Below are 20311 nucleotides of genomic sequence, written 5' to 3' on the forward strand. Positions count from 1 at the left end.
TTTGGCAAGGTCCCACACAAGAGATTGGTGTGCAAAATTAAAGCACATGGTATTGGGGGTAATGTACTGACGTGGATAGAGAACTGGTTGGCAGACAAGAAGCAGAGTCGGGATAAACGGGTCCTTTTCAGAATGGCAGGCAGTGACTAGTGGGGTCCGCAGGGCTCAGTGCTGGGACCCCGGCTATTTACAATATACATTAATGATTTGAATGAAGGAATTGAGTGTAATATCTCCAAGTTTGCAGATGACACTAAACTGGGTGACGGTGTGAGCTGTGAGGAGGACGCTAAGAGGTTGCAGGGTGACTTGGACAGGCTAGATGAGTGGGCAAATGCATGGCAGATGCAGTATAATGTGGATAAATGTGAGGTTATCCGCTATGGGGGCAAAAACACAAAGGCAGAATATTATCTGAATGGCGGCAGATTAGGAAAAGGGGAGGTGCAACGAGACCTGGGTGCCATGGTACATCAGTCGTTGAAAGTTGGCATGCAGGTACAGCAGGCAGTGAATGTTGGCCTTCATAGCTAGGTGATTTGAGTATAGGAGCAGGGAGGTCTTACTGCAGTTGTACAGGGCCTTGGTGAGGCCTCACCTGGAATATTGTGTTCAGTTTTAGTCTCCTAATCTGAGGAAGGACGTTCTTGCTATTGAGGGAGTGCAGCGAAGGTTCACCAGACTGATTCCCGGGATGGCTGGACTGACATATAAGGAAAGACTGGATCGACTGGGTCTTTATTCACTGGAGTTTAGAAGGATGAGAGGGGATCTCATAGAAACATATAAAATTCTGACGGGACTGGACAAGTTAGATGCAGGAAGAATGTTCCCGATGTTGGGGAAGTCCAGAACCAGGGGACACAGTCTAAGGATAAGGGGTAAGCCATTTAGGACTGAGATTAGGAGAAACTTCTTCACTCAGAGAGTTGTTAACCTGTGGAATTCCCTACCGCAGAGTTGTTGATGCCAGTTCGTTGGATATATTCAAGAGGGAGTTAGATATGGCCCTTATGGCTAAAGGGATCAAGGGGTATGGAGAGAAAGCAGGAAAGGGGTACTGAGGTGAATGATCAGCCATGATCTTCTTGAATGGTGGTGCAGGCTCGAAGGGCTGAATGGCCTACTCCTGCACCTATTTTCTATGTTTCTCTCAAGCCTGCTCGGTCATTGAACAAGATCATGGGGAGGCTGGACGAGCATATGAGGGAGAAGGGAATAGGGGGATGCGCTGATATATTTAGGTGAGGAAAGACGGGAGGAGGCTCGAGTGGAGCATAACCGCCAGCATGGACTGGTTGGAAGGCCTGTTTCTGTGCCATATATCCGATGTGATTTCTTGGTCATCCTTTGCTGGTCTTTAAAACTTTCCTTAGGCTTACTGCTCTTGTTTTGGCAATACTGTAAGCCTCTACTTTTAATCTGATACTATTCACTTCTCTAGTTAGCCATGGTTGTACCACTTTCCCAGTGGAGTTTTAATTCCTCAAAGGAATGTAGATTCGTTGAGAATTATGAATTATTTCTTTAAATATTTACAATTGCTTATCTACCGTCATATCTTTTAATCTGGTTTCTCAACCTACCTCAGCCAACTCACCCATCATACTTCTGTAATTGGATTATTTTAATTCAAGACCCTAGTTTCGGACATAACCACTTCACTCTCAAACGTAATATGAACTTCTATCATATTATGATCACTCTTCACCAGAGGATCCTTTACTATAAGATTACTAATTAACCCTGTCTCATTACACAATACTATATCTAAAGTCGCCTGTTCCCTAGTTGGTTCCTTGACATATTGTTCTAGAAAACTGTCTCGAATGCATTCCATGAACTCATCCTTCAAACTACTTTTGCCAATTTGGTTTGCCCAGTCCATATGAAGATTAAAGACTCCTGGATTATTGCATTACCTTTGTTACATGCTCCTCTAAATTACTGATTTATACACTGTCCAAAACTATGATTACTACTTGGGGAATTGTAAACTAATAAGGTGAGATTTGATAGAGATGTTCAATGTCATGAAGGATTTTGATAGTTATAAGGAAAAACTGTTTCCAGTGGCAGAATGGTCAGTAACTAGCAGACACAGATTTAAGATAATTGGAAAAAGAACCAGAGGTGACATGAGGAATCTAACTTTTTTTTTTTACACAGCTAATTATGATGGTCCAGAATGCATAACTTGAAAGGGTGCAAGCACATTCAATAATAACTTTCAAAAGGGAATTGGATAAATACTCGGAAAATTTTCAGGGTTATGGGGAAAGAGCACGGGAGTGGAACTAATCGGATAGCTCTTTGAAACAGCCGGCAGTGGCACAATGGGTGGAAAGGTCTCCTTCAGTGCTGTATCATTCTATGATCTAATGAGGCATTAAAGCACTACACAACCTCCTAGGCTTACCAAGTCTGAACCAGCTACTTTAATTAAACATGCCTTTCATTCATCACCCATTCAAAAAGTAAGGTACTTACGGTCGTTTTGCAACAGCAACAATGACAGCATTTTCTGACGACTTTGTCGCTCTGATGGATCTACAAGTAATGACCACAGTTACTTTACCATCACATACAATGCAGACAGTGTGCAGATCAATATCAATAATCACAGTTACACTGAGCCATGGAACGGGACACCCGTCGTCAATGGAAGCAACAGCTTGATAACTTGATTCTAGGGAAACTTATACAAGGCACAGAGCTTGAAAATGTTCTACATTGAGCACCCCAACCTCCCCTTATGCCACCCCCCCTCCCCCCCACCCCACACACACACACCTAACAAGAGACCATTATACATCAACTAAAAAGGTTAAGGGGAAATTAACTGTAACATCCTGCACCAGGTGTGATTTGGATGTTGTGCTGTATTCCAGGAGGTAAAGTTTTAGCCAATTGGGGAACATCATTTCATTCAACCAAAAGTGCAAAATGTGCTAAAAAGCAACAGGTTCTGTTAAATCACAACCTTGTATGTTCAAACAGCCAATAGATGAAGTAATATGAGAGACAAATTGAGATTTCAAATTAAAAGTACTTTCAAGCTGTAAAGCTCCAATGTCAGGAACTCAATGAAATATTCAGAGTCAGAGTGAAGTAAAGGGAGCAGAATGAAGTAAAGGGTACTTAGTGGCCACAAGCACCACATTTAGACTAAATATGAATACTCAAAAGGAAAGTATTTAGTCGGAAACCTAATACAAGTGTTAGAAACAGAATCTGACAGCTGGCACCAAGATCTGTATTCATGAAACTGACCAGAATCAGCATTGGTCTGTACACTGCAGTTAAGGGCAGCAACTCACCGACATAGTGCTTCTGCATCAAAGTATGTGGAATGTCTATGATCTATGACAATGATCTCGTGATTCTTGTCTAAGAAACATTCCAGTGCAGCCTCTGGCGTCTGTGCCACATTGCACTTATACCCTGCCCTGTCACACGCCCACCAGAATCCGGTACTTTGGCTATCTTCCTTGGCAAACACGAGAAGTACCTGAGGAAAGAAAAGACAGATTCACATTGAAGCACTTTGACTGATCTGAAGTCACTGGCAGCTCCAGTGAGAGAGAGAGAGGGTTTGCTGCAAGTATTTTAACAATCAAAAAATACACTTAACAGAGGAAAGGAAATCTAATGGGACAGATGTACAGGATGACATGCCCGAATCAGACCCATGAGAAATATTTCCCTTACAGCTTTAGAAACTTCACATTTGTGTGGCAACTCCAAAAAATTTCCAATCAGGGTCTTCTGGGGGCCGGGCTCAATGAAGCGGCTAATTTACTGTTGGGGTAAAAGGAAGACTTCTCTTCCTCGAGGTGGACTCCCTGCCCTCTGCATAGTGACCACGGATTCACTCAGACAAAAACTTCGGTTCACCGGTTTTATGCAGTGTTGGCTATTTCAGATGGTTCATTACCCATCAGGCTTCGCTACTCCCTTCTTACTAGCCCAATGTAAGCGAGTGTATAAGCATGCTTTACATAAATAAGCGGGTTATATATAACTGGTCAATTACAATCCATATAAAGGACAGAAGAACTCCTGACTCCTCAGAACCTCATAATTCCCTTATGCTTCTTACTCAAGCGTACTTTTTCCCCCCTTACATTTACTGAGGTTTCCGCTCGCTGTGCCATGCTGTTGATCTCACGAAACCCAATATAAATGCAGCGTAACAAAAGGGCAGAGGTTTCATGAGTTCGACAATGGCAGTTTCCTAACACACAGAGGGAATTAGAAAAATTATGCTGTACGACTTGGAAGAAGGGACTGAGTGTAATGTAGCCAAGTTTGCTGACGATGCAAAGATGGAGGGAAAGCAATGTGTGAGGAGGACACAAGAAATCTGCAAAAGGACAGAGACAGGCTAAGGTGAGTGGGCAAAAATTTGGCAGATGGAGTATAATGTTGGAAAATGTGAGGTCTTGCACTATTGACAGAAAAAATTAAAGAGCAAGTTATTATTTAAATGGAGAAAGATTGCAAAGTGCCGCAGTACAGCGGGACCTGGGGGTACTTGTGCACGAAACACAAAAGGATAGTGTTATGTATGTAAACCTGTAATTACCATGTCTAACCACCAGAGGGCTTATCCCTTGGAGTCCCAAGGGATCTCACAGTCCCTTGGGAGCACCTGTATATAAGGAGGCCTTTGAGGCTGGAGAAGCACTCTGAGATCTGTAATAATGGACCACGGTCACACTTACTTTGAGCTTGCAGTATCTCGTCTGATTCCTTATCCAAGACATAACAACTGGCGACGAGATACAGATGGTGAACCCCAATGCAACAATGCAGAGAACTGTGGGCATCCTGGAGACATTTTTGGAGGGAGGTGATTGGGAAACCTTCGTGGAGCGACTTAACCAATACTTCATGGCCAACGAACTGGAAGGAGAAGGGAACGCTGCCAAACGAAAGGCGATCCTCCTCACCGTTTGCGGGGCACCAACGTATGGCCTCATGAAAAACCTGCTCGCTCCAGCAAAACCCACAGACAGGTCGTACGATGAGTTGTACACACTGGTCTGTGAGCATGTAAACCAGAAGGAAAGCGTTCTGATGGCGAGGTATAGAAACATAGAAAATAGGTGCAGGAGTAGGCTTTTCGGCCTTCTAGCCTGCACCGCCATTCAATGAGTTCATGGCTGAACTTCAGTACCCCATTCTTGCTTTCTCGCCATACCCCTTGATCCCCCTAGTAGTAAGGACTACATCTAACTCCTTTTTGAATATATTTAGTGAATTGGCATCAACAACTTTCTGTGGTAGAGAATTCCACAGGTTCACCACTCTCTGGGTGAAGAAGTTTCTCCTCATCTCGGTCCTAAATAGCTTACCCCTTATCCTTAGACTGTGACCCCTGGTTCTGGACTTCCCCAACATTGGGAACATTCTTCCTGCATCTAACCTGTCTGAACCCATCAGAATTTTAAACGTTTCTATGAGGTCCCCTCTCATTCTTCTGAACTCCAGTGAATACAAGCCCAGTTGATCCAGTCTTTCTTGATAGGTCAGTCCTGCCATCCCGGGAATCAGTCTGGTGAACCTTCGCTGCACTCCCTCAATAGCAAGAATGTCCTTCCTCAGGTTAGGAGATCAAAACTGTACACAATACTCTAGGTGTGGCCTCACCAAGGCCCTGTACAACTGTAGCAACACCTCCCTGCCCCTGTACTCAAATCCCCTCGCTATGAAGGCCAACATGCCATTTGCTTTCTTAACCGCCTGCTGTACCTGCATGCCAACCTTCAATGACTGATGTACCATGACACCCAGGTCTCGTTGCACCTCCCCTTTTCCTAATCTGTCACCATTCAGATAATAGTCTGTCTCTCTGTTTTTACCACCAAAGTGGATAACCTCACATTTATCCACATTATACTTCATCTGCCATGCATTTGCCCACTCACCTAACCTATCCAAGTCACTCTGCAGCCTCATAGCATCCTCCTCGCAGCTCACACTGCCACCCAACTTAGTGTCGTCCGCAAATTTGGAGATACTACATTTAATCCCTGCGTCTAAATCATTAATGTACAATGTAAACAACTGGGGCCCCAGCACAGAACCTTGCGGTATCCCACTAGTCACTGCCTGCCATTCTGAAAAGTACCCATTTACTCCTACTCTTTGCTTCCTGTCTGACAACCAGTTCTCAATCCATGTCAGCACACTACCCCCAATCCCATGTGCTTTAACTTTGAACATTAACCTCTTGTGTGGGACCTTGTCGAAAGCCTTCTGAAAGTCCAAATATACCACATCAACTGGTTCTCCCTTGTCCACTCTACTGGAAACATCCTCAAAAAATTCCAGAAGATTTGTCAAGCATGATTTCCCTTTCACAAATCCATGCTGACTTGGACCTATCATGTCACCTCTTTCCAAATGCGCTGCTATGACATCCTTAATAATTGATTCCATCATCTTACCCACTACCGAGGTCAGGCTGACCGGTCTATAATTCCGTGTTTTCTCTCTCCCTCCTTTTTTAAAAAGTGGGGTTAAATTGGCTACCCTCCACTCGACAGGAACTGATCCAGAGTCAATGGAATGTTGGAAAATGACTGTCAATGCATCCGCTATTTCCAAGGCTACCTCCTTAAGTACTCTGGGATGCAGTCCATCAGGCCCTGGGGATTTATCGGCCTTCAATCCCATCAATTTCCCCAACACAATTTCCCGACTAATAAGGATTTTCCTCAGTTCCTCCTCCTCTGACCCCTTTTATATCCGGAAGGTTGTTTGTGTCCTCCTTAGTGAATACCGAACCAAAGTACTTGTTCAATTGGTCCGCCATTTCTTTGTTCCCCATTATGACGTCCCCTGATTCTGACTGCAGGGGACCTACGTTTGTCTTTACTAACCTTTTTCTCTTTACATATCTATAGAAAGTTTTGCAATCTGTCTTAATGTTCCCTGCAAGCTTCTTCTCATACTCCATTTTCCCTGCCCTAATCAAACCCTTTGTCCTCCTCTGCTGAGTTCTAAATTTCTCCCAGTCCCCGGGTTCGCTGCTATTTCTGGCCAATTTGTATGCCACTTCCTTGGCTTTAATACTATCCCTGATTTCCCTTGATAGCCACGGTTGAGCCACCTTCCCTTTTTTATTTTTACGCCAGACAGGAATGTACAATTGTTGTAGTTCATCCATGCGGTCTCTAAATGTCTGCCATTGCCCATCCACAGTCAACCCCTTAAGTATCATTCGCCAATCTATCCTAGCCAATTCACGCCTCATACCGTCAAAGTTACCCTTCTTTAAGTTCTGGACCATGGTCACTGAATTAACTGTTTCATTCTCCATCCTAATGCAGAATTCCACCATATTATGGTCACTCTTCCCCAAGGGGCCTCGCACAACAAGATTGCTAATTAATCCTCTCTCATTACACAACACCCAGTCTAAGATGGCCTCCCCCCTAGTTGGTTCCTCGACATGTTGGTCCAGAAAACCATCCCTTATGCACTCCAGGAAATCCTCCTCCACCGTATTGCTTCCAGTTTGGTTAGCCCAATCTATGTGCATATTAAAGTCACCCATTATAACTGCTGCACCCTTATTGCATGCACCCCTAATTTCCTGTTTGATACCCTCCCCATCATCACTACTACTGTTTGGAGGTCTGTACACAACTCCCACTAACGTTTTTTGCCCTTTGGTGTTCTGCAGCTCTACCCATATAGATTCCACATCATCCAAGCTAATGTCCTTCCTAACTATTGCATGAATCTCCTCTTTAACCAGCAATGCTACCCTACCTCCTTTTCCTTTTATTATATCCTTCCTGAATGTTGAATACCCCTGGATGTTGAGTTCCCAGCCCTGATCTTCCTGGAGCCACGTCTCCGTAATCCCAATCACATCATATTTGTTAACATCTATTTGCACAGTTAATTCATCCACCTTATTACGGATACTCCTTGCATTAAGACACAAAGCCTTCAGGCTTGTTTTTTTAACACCCTTTGTCCTTTTAGAATTTTTCTGTACAGTGGCCCTTTTTGTTCTTTGCCTTGGGTTTCTCTGCCCTCCACTTTTCCTCATATCCTTTCTGTCTTTTGCTTTTGTCTCCTTTTTGTTTCCCTCTGTCTCCCTGCATTGGTTCCCATCCCCCTGCCATATTAGTTTAACTCCTCCCCAACAGCACTAGCAAACACTCCCCCCAGGACATTAGTTCCGGTCCTGCCCAGGTGCAGGCCGTCCGGTTTGTACTGGTCCCACCTCCCCCAGAACCGGTTCCAATGCCCCAGGAATTTGAATCCCTCGCTGCTGCACCACTGCTCAAGCCACGTATTCATCTGCGCTATCCTGTGATTCCTACTCTGACTAGCACGTGGCACTGGTAGCAATCCCGAGATTACTACTTTTGAGGTCCTACTTTTTAATTTAGCTCCTAGCTCCTTAAATTCGTTTCGTAGGACCTCATCCCTTTTTTTACCTATGTCGTTGGAACCAATGTGCACCACGACAACTGGCAGTTCTCCCTCCCTTTTTAGAATGTCCTGCACCCGCTCCGAGACATCCTTGACCCTTGCACCAGGGAGGCAACATACCATCCTGGAGTCTCGGTTGCGGCCGCAGAAACGCCTATCTATTCCCCTTAGAATTGAATCACCTATCACTATCGCTCTCCCACTCTTTTTCCTGCCCTCCTGTGCAACAGAGCCAGTCACGGTGCCATGAACTTGGCTGCTGCTGCCCTCCCCTGATGAGTCATCCCCCTCAACATTACTCAAAGCAGTGTATCTGTTTTGCAGGGGGATGACCACAGGGGACCCCTGCACTACCTTCCTTGCACTGCTCTTCCTGCTGGTCTTCCATTCCCTATCTGGCTGTGGACCCTTCACCTGCGGTACGACCAACTCGCTACACGTGCTACTCACGTCATTCTCAGCATCGTGGATGCTCCAGAGTGAATCCACCCTCAGCTCCAACTCCGCAACGCAGTCCATCAGGAGCTGGAGGTGGATACACTTCCCGCACACGTAGTCATCAGGGACACTGGAGTCGTCCCCGAGTTCCCACATGGTACAGGAGGAGCATAACACGTGACCGAGCTGTCCTGCCATGACTTAACCCTTAGATAGGCAACAACAATGTTAAAGTTTACTCACTGTTATAGAAGAGAAAAAAGAAAAACTACTCGCCAATCACCAGCCAATCACTTACCCCCTTGGCTGTGACGTCACCTTTCTGTTTCTTTCTACTTCTTTTTTGCCCTCTCCCTGTAGCTGCACAAATACGCCTCTCCACGCACCTCTCGCCGACGATGGGCCCCGGACTCCCTGCTGTGCCTTTTATAGGCCTCACCAACGAACTCCCGACACCTCTCCACGCACCTCTCGCTGACGCTGGGCCCCGGACTCCCTGCTGTGCCTTTTATAGGCCTCACCAACGAACTCCCGACACCTCTCCACGCACCTCTCGCCGACGCTGGGCCCCGGACTCCCTGCTGTACCTTTTATAGGCCTCACCAATGAACTCCCGACACCTCTCGCTGACGCTGGGCCCCGGACTCCCTGCTGTGCCTTTTATAGGCCTCACCAACGAACTCCCGACACCTCTCCACGCACCTCTCGCCGACGCTGGGCCCCGGACTCCCTGCTGTACCTTTTATAGGCCTCACCAATGAACTCCCGACACCTCGCGCTGACGCTGGGCCCCGGACTCCCTGCTGTGCCTTTTATAGGCCTCACCAATGCACTCCCGATACCTCTCCACGCACCTCTCGCCGACGCGTATCTACACGTACAAGAGGTCTGAAGGCGAGGAAGTGGCGAGCTACATCGCCGAGCTAAGGCACCTTGCAGGACATTGCGAATTTGAAGGACACTTGGAGCATATGCTCAGAGACTTCTTTGTAGTTGGCATTGGCCATGAAGTAATAGTTCGCAAACTTCTGACTGTAGAGACCCCAATCTTGAGTAAAGCCATAGCGATAGCCCAGGCATTTATCTCCACCAGTGACAATACCAAACAAATTTTCCAGCACACTAGTGCTGCTGCAAGTGCTGTGAACAACGTAACATTGTTTTCGAATCGAAATGTACATGGCAGGACTCACACACCTGTAGCTGCACGTCCGCAGATGACTCCGAGTCCGCCATCAAGGGTGGTGAATACAAGGCAATTAACACCTTGTTGGCGCTGCGGGGGTGATCATTGATTCTATTTATGCCGCTTCAAAGGATACGTTTGCAAGGGCTGTGGAACAATGGGACACCTCTAACGTATGTGCAGGCGAGCTGCAAACTTTGATAATCCTGCAAACCACCGTGTGGCAGAGGAGGACAGATCCATGGTGGTTCATGACGAACCAGAGCTTCAGGCCAAAGAGGCAGAGGTATATGCACACATTTACCACAAAGTGTCCGCCGATAATGCTGAAGGTTGAATTAAATGGACTCCTGGTGTCCATGGAGCTTGACACGGGTGCAAGCCAGTCCAGAATGAGTAAAAAGACTTTTGATAAGTTGTGGTGCAACAAGGCTTCAAGGCCAGTCCTGACTCCCATTCGTACCAAACTCAGAACCTACACAAAGGAACTGATTCCCGTAATCGACAGTGCTACCGTAAAGGACTCCTACGATGGAGCGGTGCACAATTTACCACTCTGGGTGGTACCGGGCGATGGCCCCACGCTGTTCGGTAGGAGCTGGCTGGGAAAGATAAGTTGGAACTGGGACGACGTCCGAGTGCTTTTGTCTGTCGATGACACCTCATTTGCTCAGGTCTTAAGCAAGTTCCCCTCGCTGTTCGAACCGGGCATCGGGAAGTTCCAAGGAGCAAAAGTGCAGATCCATTTGATTCCGGGGGCGCGACCCATCCATCACAAGGCGAGAGCGGTACCTTACATGATGAGAGAGGGTGGAGATCGAGCTGGACAGGCTGCAACTAGAGGGCATCATTTCGCCGATCGAATTCAATGAGTGGGCCAGTCCGATTGTTCCAGTCCTCAAAGGAGACGGCTCTGTCAGAATCTGTGGTGATTACAAAGTAACTATCAATCGTTTCTCACTGCAGGATCAGTACCTATTACCAAAGATAGACGATCTATTTGCGACGCTGGCGGAAGGAAAACGTGCACGAAGCTGGACTTGACCTCGGCCTACATGACGCAGGAGCTGGAGGAATCTTCGAAAGGCCTCACCTGCATCAACACGCACAAAGGTCTCTTCATTTACAAAAATGCCCGTTTGGGATTCGATCGGCCGCGGCGACATTCCAGAGGAACATGGAAAGCTTGCTGATGTCGGTCCCGCGCACCGTAGTCTTCCAGGACGACATCTTGGTTACAGATCAAGACACCATAGAGCACCTGCAGAACCTGGAGGAGGTTCTTAGTCGGCTTAATAGTGTGGGGCTCAGGCTAAAACGCTCGAAGTGCGTTTTCCTGGTGCCTGAAGTGGAGTTCCTGGGGAGAAGAATCAGGCGGACAGCATCAGACCCACCGATTAGAAGACGGAGGCAATCAAAAATGCACCAAGACCACATAATGTGATGGAGCAGCGGTCGTTTCTAGGATTCCTGAACTATTTTGGTAACTTCTTACCGGTTCTTAGCACATTGTTCGAACCCCTGCACTCCTTACTGCGTAAAGGAGATGAATGGGTATCGGATAAAAGCCAAGAAAATGCCTTTGAGAAAGTTAGGAAGCTGTTATGTTCAAACAAATTGCTTGTGTTGTACGATCCACGTAAACATTTGGTACTAGCATGTGATGCGTCGTCGTACGGGGGCGGGTGTGTATTGCAACAAGCTAATGAATTTGGGAAATTGCAACTAGTTGCTTATGCATCCAGAAGTCTGTCTAAGGCCGAGAGAGCCTACAGTATGATCGAAAAAGAAGCGTTAGCGTGCATTTACGGGGTAAAGAAAATGCATCAATATCTGTTTGGGCTCAAATTTGAATTGGAAACTGACCATAAGCCACTTATATCCCTCTTTTCTGAAAATAAGGGGATAAATATGAATGCATCTGCCCGCATCCAGAGATGGGCACTCATGTTGTCCGCATACAACTACGCCATCCACCACAGGCCAGGCACAGAAAACTGTGCCGATGCTCTCAGTAGGCTACCATTGCCTACCACCGGGGTGGAGATGGCACAGCCTGCAGATTTGGTTATGGAAGCATTCGAGAGTGAGCAATCACCTGTTACCTCCCGACAGATTAGAACCTGGACGAGCCAGGACCCCTTACTGTCCTTAGTAAAAAACTGTGTGCTCCACGGGAGTTGGTCTAGTGTCCCGTTGGAGATGCAGGAAGAAATAAAGCCGTACCAGCAGCGCAGAGATGAAATGTCTATACAGGCAGACTGCCTCCTATGGGGTAATTGGGTAGTGGTGCCAAAAAGGGCAGGGACACTTTCATTAGTGATCTCCACAGCACCCACCCAGGCATTGTAATGATGAAAGCGATAGCCAGATCCCATGTGTGTGGCCCGGTATCGATGCAGATGGGATGAGGTCCTACGAGACGAATTTAAGGAGCTAGGAGCTAAATTAAAACGTAGGAGCTCAAAAGTAGTAATCTCGGGATTGCTACCAGTGCCACGTGCTAGTCAGAGTAGGAATCGCAGGATAGCTCAGATGAATACGTGGCTTGAGCAGTGGTGCAGCAGGGAGGGATTCAAATTCCTGGGGCATTGGAACTGGTTCTGGGGGAGGTGGGACCATTACAAACCGGACGGTCTGCACCTAGGCAGGACCGGAACCAATGTCCTAGGGGGAGTGTTTGCTAGTGCTGTTGGGGAGGAGTTAAACTAATATGGCAGGGGGATGGGAACCAATGCAGGGAGACAGAGGGAAACAAAAAGGAGACAAAAGCAAAAGACAGAAAGGAGATGAGTAAAAGTGGAGGGCAGAGAAACCCAAGGCAAAAAGCAAAAAGGGCCACTGAATATATAGGGGCTGCAGGAGGGGTCAAAACTAAAAATCATGGTTTAAAAACTAGTATTAAAACACTCTACCTAAACGCACGCAGCATTCGAAATAAAGTAAATGAGTTGACGGCACAAATCATTACAAATGGGTATGATTTGGTGGCCATTACTGAAACGTGGTTGCAGGGTGGCAAAGACTGGGAATTAAACATACAAGGGTATCTGACGATTCGGAAAGATAGACAAGAAGGGAAAGGAGGTGGGGTAGCTCTGTTAATAAAGGATGATATCAGGGCGGTTGTGAGAGACGATATTGGCTCTAATGAACTAAATGTTGAATCACTGTGGGTGGAGATTAGAGATAGTAAGGGGAAAAAGTCACTGGCGGGCGTAGTTTATAGGCTCCCAAATAATAACTTCACGGTGGGGCGGGCAATAATCAAGGGAATAATGGAGGCATGTGAAAAAGGAACAGCAGGAATCATGGGGGATTTTAACCTACATATCGATTGGTCAAATCAAATCACACGGGGTAGCCTGGAGGAGGAATTCATAGAATGCATACGGGATTGTTTCTTAGAACAGTATGTTACAGAACCTACAAGGGAGCAAGCTATTTTAGATCTGGTCCTGTGTAATGAGACAGGAATAATAAACGATCTCCTCGTAAAAGATCCTCTCGGAATGAGTGATCACAGTATAGTTGAATTTGTAATACAGATTGAGGGTGAGGAAGTAGTGTCTCAAACGAGCGTACTATGCTTAAACAAAGGCGACTACAGTGGGATGAGGGCAGAATTAGCAAAAGTAGACTGGAAACACAGACTAAACGGTGGCACAATTGAAGAACAGTGGAGGACTTTTAAGGAGCTCTTTCATAGTGCTCAACAAAAATATATTCCAGTGAAAAAGAAGGGCGGCAAGAGAAGGGATAACCAGCCGTGGATAACCAAGGAAATAAAGGAGAGTATCAAATTAAAAACCAATGCGTATAAGGTATGAGGCGTGAATTAGCTAGGATAGATTGGCGAATGATACTTAAGGGCTTGACTGTGGATGGGCAATGGCAGACACTTAGAGACCGCATGGATGAACTACAACAATTGTACATTCCTGTCTGGCGTAAAAATAAAAAAGGGAAGGTGGCTCAACCGTGGCTATCAAGGGAAATCAGGGATAGTATTAAAGCCAAGGAAGTGGCATACAAATTGGCCAGAAATAGCAGCGAACCCGGGGACTGGGAGAAATTTAGAACTCAGCAGAGGAGGACAAAGGGTTTGATTAGGGCAGGGAAAATGGAGTACGAGAAGAAGCTTGCAGGGAACATTAAGGCGGATTGCAAAAGTTTCTATAGGTATGTAAAGAGAAAAAGGTTAGTAACGACAAACGTAGGTCCCCTGCAGTCAGAATCAGGGGAAGTCATAACGGGGAACAAAGAAATGGCAGACCAATTGAACAAGTACTTTGGTTCGGTATTCACTAAGGAGGACACAAACAACCTTCCGGATATAAAAGAGGTCAGGGGGTCTAGTAAGGAGGATGAACTGAGGGAAATCCTTATTAGTCAGGAAATTGTGTTGGGGAAATTGATGGGATTGAAGGCTGATAAATCCCCAGGGCCTGATGGACTGCATCCCAGAGTACTTAAGGAGGTGGCCTTGGAAATAGCGGATGCATTGACAGTCATTTTCCAACATTCCATTGACTCTGGATCAGCTCCTATGGAGTGGAGGGTAGCCAATGTAACCCCACTTTTTAAAAAAGGAGGGAGAGAGAAAACAGGGAATTCTCTACCGGTCAGCCTGATGTCAGCAGTGGGTAAAATGATGCAATCAATTATTAAGGATGTTATAGCAGCGCATTTGGAAAGAGGTGACATGATAGGTCCAAGTCAGCATGGATTTGTGAAAGGGAAATCATGCTTGACAAATCTTCTGGAATTTTTTGAGGATGTTTCCAGTAGAGTGGACAAGGGAGAACCAGTTGATGTGGTATATTTGGACTTTCAGAAGGCTTAAACAAGGTCCCACACAAGAGGTTAATGTTCAAAGTTAAAGCACATGGGATTGGGGATAGTGTGCTGACATGGATTGAGAACTGGTTGTCAGACAGGAAGCAAAGAGTAGGAGTAAATGGGTACTTTTCAGAATGGCAGGCAGTGACTAGTGGGATACCGCAAGGTTCTGTGCTGGGGCCCCAGCTGTTTACACTGTACATTAATGATTTAGACGCAGGGATTAAATGTAGTATCTCCAAATTTGCGGACGACACTAAGTTGGGTGGCAGTGTGAGCTGCGAGGAGGATGCTATGAGGCTGCAGAGTGACTTGGATAGGTTAGGTGAGTGGGCAAATGCATAGCAGATGAAGTATAATGTGGATAAATGTGAGGTTATCCACTTTGGTGGTAAAAACAGAGAGACAGACTATTATCTGAATGGTGACAGATTAGGAAAAGGGGAGGTGCAATGAGACCTGGGTGTCATGGTACATCAGTCATTGAAGGTTGGCATGCAGGTACAGCAGGCGGTTAAGAAAGCAAATGGCATGTTGGCCTTCATAGCGAGGGGATTTGAGTACAGGGGCAGGGAGGTGTTGCTACAGTTGTACAGGGCCTTGGTGAGGCCACACCTGGAGTATTTTGAGCTCCTAACCTGAGGAAGGACATTCTTGCTATTGAGGGAGTGCAGCGAAGGTTCACCAGACTGATTCCCGGGATGGCGGGACTGACCTATCAAGAAAGACTGGATCAACTGGGCTTGTATTCACTGGAGTTCAGAAGAATGAGAGGGGACCTCATAGAAACGTTTAAAATTCTGATGGGTTCAGACAGGTTAGATGCAGGAAGAATGTTCCCAATGTTGGGGAAGTCCAGAACCAGGGGTCACAGTCTAAGGATAAGGGGTAAGCCATTTAGGACCGAGATGAGGAGAAACTTCTTCACCCAGAGAGTGGTGAACCTGTGGAATTCTCTACCACAGAAAGTTGTTGAGGCCAATTCACTAAATATATTCAAAAAGGAGTTAGATGAAGTCCTTACTACTAGGGGGATCAAGGGATATGGCGAGAAAGCAGGAATGGGGTACTGAAGTTGCATGTTCAGCCATGAACTCATTGAATGGCCGTGCAGGCTAGAAGGGCCGAATGACCTACTCCTGCACCTAATTTCTATGTTTCTATGTAGGTGGCCAAGGTTAATGGGAAACTAGAAGATTGGGAAAATTTTAAACAACAGCAAAGAATGACTAAGAAAGCAATAAAGAAAGGAAAGATAGATTACGAGGGTAAACTTGCGCAAAACATAAAAACAGATAGTAAAAGCTTTTACAGATATATAAAACGGAAAAGAGTGACTAAAGTAAATGTTGGTCCCTGAGAAGATGAGAAGGGGGATTTAATAATGGGAAATGTGGAAATGGCTGAGACCGTAAACAATTATTTTGCTTCGGTCTTCACAGTGGAAAACACAAAAACCATGCCAAAAATTGCTGGTCACAGGAATGTGGGAAGGGAGGACCTTGAGACAATCACTATCACTAGCGGGATAGTGCGGGACAGGCTAATGGGACTCAAGGTAGACAAGTCCCCTGGTCCTGATGAAATGCATCCCAGGGTATTAAAAGAGATGGCGGAAGTTATAGCAGATGCATTAGTTATAATCTACCAAAATTCTCTGGACTCTGGGGAGGTACCAGCGGATTGGAAAGCAACGAATGTAACTCCTCTGTTTAAAAAAGGGGGCAGACAAAAGGCAGGTAACTATAGGCCAGTTAGTTTAACATCTGTAGTGGGGAAAATGCTTGAAACTATTAAGGAAGAAATAGCGGGACATCTAGATAGGAATAATGCAATCAAGCAGACGCAACATGGATTCATGAAGGGGAAATCATGTTCAACTAATTTACTGGAATTCTTTGAGGATATAACGAGCATGGTGGATAGAGGTGTACCGATGGATGTGGTGTATTTAGATTTCCAAAAGGCATTCGATAAGGTGCCACACAAAAGGTTACTGCAGAAGATAAAGGTTCACGGAGTCAGAGGAAATGTATTAGCATGGATAGAGAATTGGCTGGCTAACAGAAAGCAGAGAGTCGGGATAAATGGGTCCTTTTCGGGTTGGAAATCGGTAGTTAGTGGTGTGCCACAGGGATCGGTGCTGGGACCACAACTGTTTACAAATACATAGATGACCTGGAAGAGGGGACAGAGTGTAGTGTAACAAAATTTGCAGATGACACAAAGATTAGTGGGAAAGCGGATTGTGTAGAGGACACAGAGAGACTGCAAAGAGATTTAGATAGGTTAAGCGAATGGGCTAAGGTTTGGCAGATGGAATACAATGTCGGAAAGTGTGCGGTCATCCACCTTGGAAAAAAAAACAGTAAAAGGGAATATTATTTGAATGGGGAGAATTGACAACATGCTGCGGTGCAGAGGGACCTGGGGGTCCTTGTGATTGAATCCCAAAAAATTAGTTTGCAGGTGCAGCAGGTAATCAGGAAGGCAAATAGAATGTTGGCCTTCATTGCGAGAGGGATGGAGAACAAAAGCAGTGAGGTCCTGCTGCAACTGTATAGGGTATTGGTGAGGCCGCACCTGGAGTACTGCGTGCAGTTTTGGTCACCTTACTTAAGGAAGGATATACTAGCTTTGGAGGGGGGGTACAGAGATGATTCACTAGGCTGATTCCGGAGATGAGGGGGTTACCTTATGATGATAGACTGAGTAGTCTGGGTCTTTACTCGTTGGAGTTCAGAAGGATGAGGGGTGATCTTCTCGAAACATTTAAAATAATGAAAGGGATAGACAAGATAGAGGCAGAGAGGTTGTTTCCACTGGTCGGGGAGACTAGAACTAGGGGGCACAGCCTCAAAATACGGGGGAGCCAATTTAAAACCGAGTTGAGAAGGAATTTCTTCTCCCAGAGGGTTGTGAATCTGTGGAATTCTCTGCCCAAGGAAGCAGTTGAGGCTGGCTCATTGAATGTATTCAAGTCACGGATAGATAGATTTTTAACCAATAAGGGAATTAACCAAGTACGGTATACACCTGCGGGGAACTTTGGGGGGCCATGCTGGCACCTAGAAACGTTGGGAAGCCTTCACCTGTCCCAAACAAAGTCAGGGGGCTGAGGGCTCCCTAAGTTGTAAGTTCCCGTGCCCTGAGCCCTCAGAGGAACTTGACTTCGGTACATCTGCTGAGATCAGGAATACCGGAGGAAGTGGGGCCTACCTTGGAGATTGTGACATGGACCTTAGCCCAGCAGGAGGAAGTGTGTTCCCTTATAAAGAGCAGTGCTGGCGGGCAATTTCTTTTTGTTTCTGAGGGTGGGGCTCGGTGATACCCCCACCTCACCCCCCTCCCCTCCTTACAGATACGGACTAGAAGCCATTTCTGAATACCTCTTGTGCACACCATACCGTGATCAGTTACCTCAAACTAATTTGCCTCAGTGGCTAGTTAAATGTAACCTTACACTCAAAGCTGAGGTTGTTGTACATGCCAAAGTTATTCTGAAAATTATAACCCACAATATTTCAGGCTTCTTAGCTCCAAATAAAGCTTTGGGATTGATCGAGATCTCCACTTTAGAGCCATACTTCACTTCTCAGAGTCTCGTGCTGCATCATTCGTACCTGAATGGGATCCTGATGGATCGTCATTGGTCCAAACTGAACCTCGATCACTGCTCCCTGCAGAGAAGAAAGAAAATAGGTCAAAGTTCAAAACACAGCTCTTCATTTTATATAAACCGGTAAAAATTAAACAGATGTTGGTCCCTCATCTTTCTATTTTGGGACCAGACTTCAAAACCTAGGCAATAGGGAGGGTGATTCAGTTATTTTTGGAGGGGATAGGGACTAGACAAAATGCTGTCACTGTATTTTACACCACTACACAGTCAAACAGGATAATGTTCCACTAACTGAAAGGATCTTACTGTGAATTGGCTGAGCCCAGGAGGGGAGTGCGGCAATGGCATCTCAACCTAGTTTCAAATCCACCTATAACTAGGCAAGTACCCTTTTATTTTGGATCCACTTCCTAGATGCTCGCACAAATCCACCCTGTTCAGGGAAGGGGAGGGTACACTGATCCGAGGCACAAAATGGAAGCCGGGAGTAACTCAAACTGTTATATAAGTAAATTCGTATTTACTCTACAGCCACCAGAGGGCTCATCTCCTGGAGTGCCAAGGGATCCCATAATCCCTTGCGAGCACAGGTATTGCCTCAAAGGTTGGAGAGGCACTCTGGAGACCTGCAAATAAAAGACTACGGTCACACTTTACTTTGAGCTCACACTGTTCAGTCTAAATCTTTCTCCATACATAACAACTGGCAACGAGATACAGATAGCGAACCCAAAGATGCAGAGAACAGTGGGCATCCTGGAGAAATTCTCGGAGGGAAATGATTGGGAAACTTTTGTGGAGCGACTCGACCAATACTTCGGGGCCAACGAGCTGGATGGGGAAGAGAATGCTGCCAAACGAAGGGCGATCCTCCTCACCGTCTGTGGGGCATCAACATAGGGCCTCATGAAGAATCTGCTCACTCCAGCGAAACCCACGGAGAAATCGTACGATGATTTGTGCACACTGGTCCGAGAGCATTTGAACCCGAAGGAAAGTGTTCTGATGGCGAGGTACCGGTTCTACACCTACAAAAGGTCTGAAGGCCAGAAAGTGGCGAGTTATGTCGCGAGCTAAGACACCTTGCAGGACATTGCGAATTTGAAGGACATTTGGAGCACATGCTCAGAAACTTTTTCGTACTTGGCACTGGCCATGAAACCATATTTCGCAAACTTTTGACTGTAGAGACCCCAACCTTGAGTAAGGCCATAACAATAGCCCAGGCGTTCAATGCCACCCAGTGACAATACGAAGCAAATCTCTCAGCACACAAGTGCTGCTACAAGTACTGTGAACAAAGTGAAGTTGTTTTCGAATCGCAACATACAGGGCAGGTCACACATGCCTGCAGCTGCACGTCCACAGATGTCTCAGAGACTACCATCAAGAGTGATGAATGCAAAGCCATTAACACCTTGTTGGCGCTGTGGGGGTGATCATCGTTTCCATTCATTCCGATTCAAAGGGTATGTTTGTAAGAGCTGTGGAACAATGGGACACCTCCAACGTATGTGCAGGCGAGCTGCTAACCCAGTTAAAACTGCAAACCACCATGTTGCAGAGGAGGACAGATCCACGGAGGACCACGACGAACCAGAGCCTCAGACCGAGGAGGCAGAGGTACATGGGGTGCACACATTCACCACGAATTGTCCCCCGATAATGCTGAATGTTGAAATAAATGGACTCCCGGTGTCAATGGAACTGGTCACGGGCACGAGCCAGTCCATCATGGGCAAAAAGACTTTCGAAAGATTGTG

General features: G+C 46.1%; 1 protein-coding gene across 1 annotated transcript in view; it reads right to left on the reverse strand.

Moving 5' to 3' along the window:
- The window catches only part of pde8a (phosphodiesterase 8A), a 254911-nt gene that overhangs the window by 95313 nt on the left and 139287 nt on the right, over positions 1 to 20311 (reverse strand). The window contains exons 2-4 of the mRNA XM_070858624.1: positions 18550 to 18606; positions 3321 to 3511; positions 2491 to 2550 (exon numbers count right to left, since the gene is read on the reverse strand). Of these exons, the coding sequence (XP_070714725.1) occupies positions 2491 to 2550; positions 3321 to 3511; positions 18550 to 18606 (308 nt within the window). The remainder of the gene's footprint in view (positions 1 to 2490; positions 2551 to 3320; positions 3512 to 18549; positions 18607 to 20311) is intronic.

Source organism: Pristiophorus japonicus, chromosome 17 (genome assembly GCF_044704955.1).
Source record: "Pristiophorus japonicus isolate sPriJap1 chromosome 17, sPriJap1.hap1, whole genome shotgun sequence".
NCBI lineage: Eukaryota > Metazoa > Chordata > Chondrichthyes > Pristiophoridae > Pristiophorus > Pristiophorus japonicus.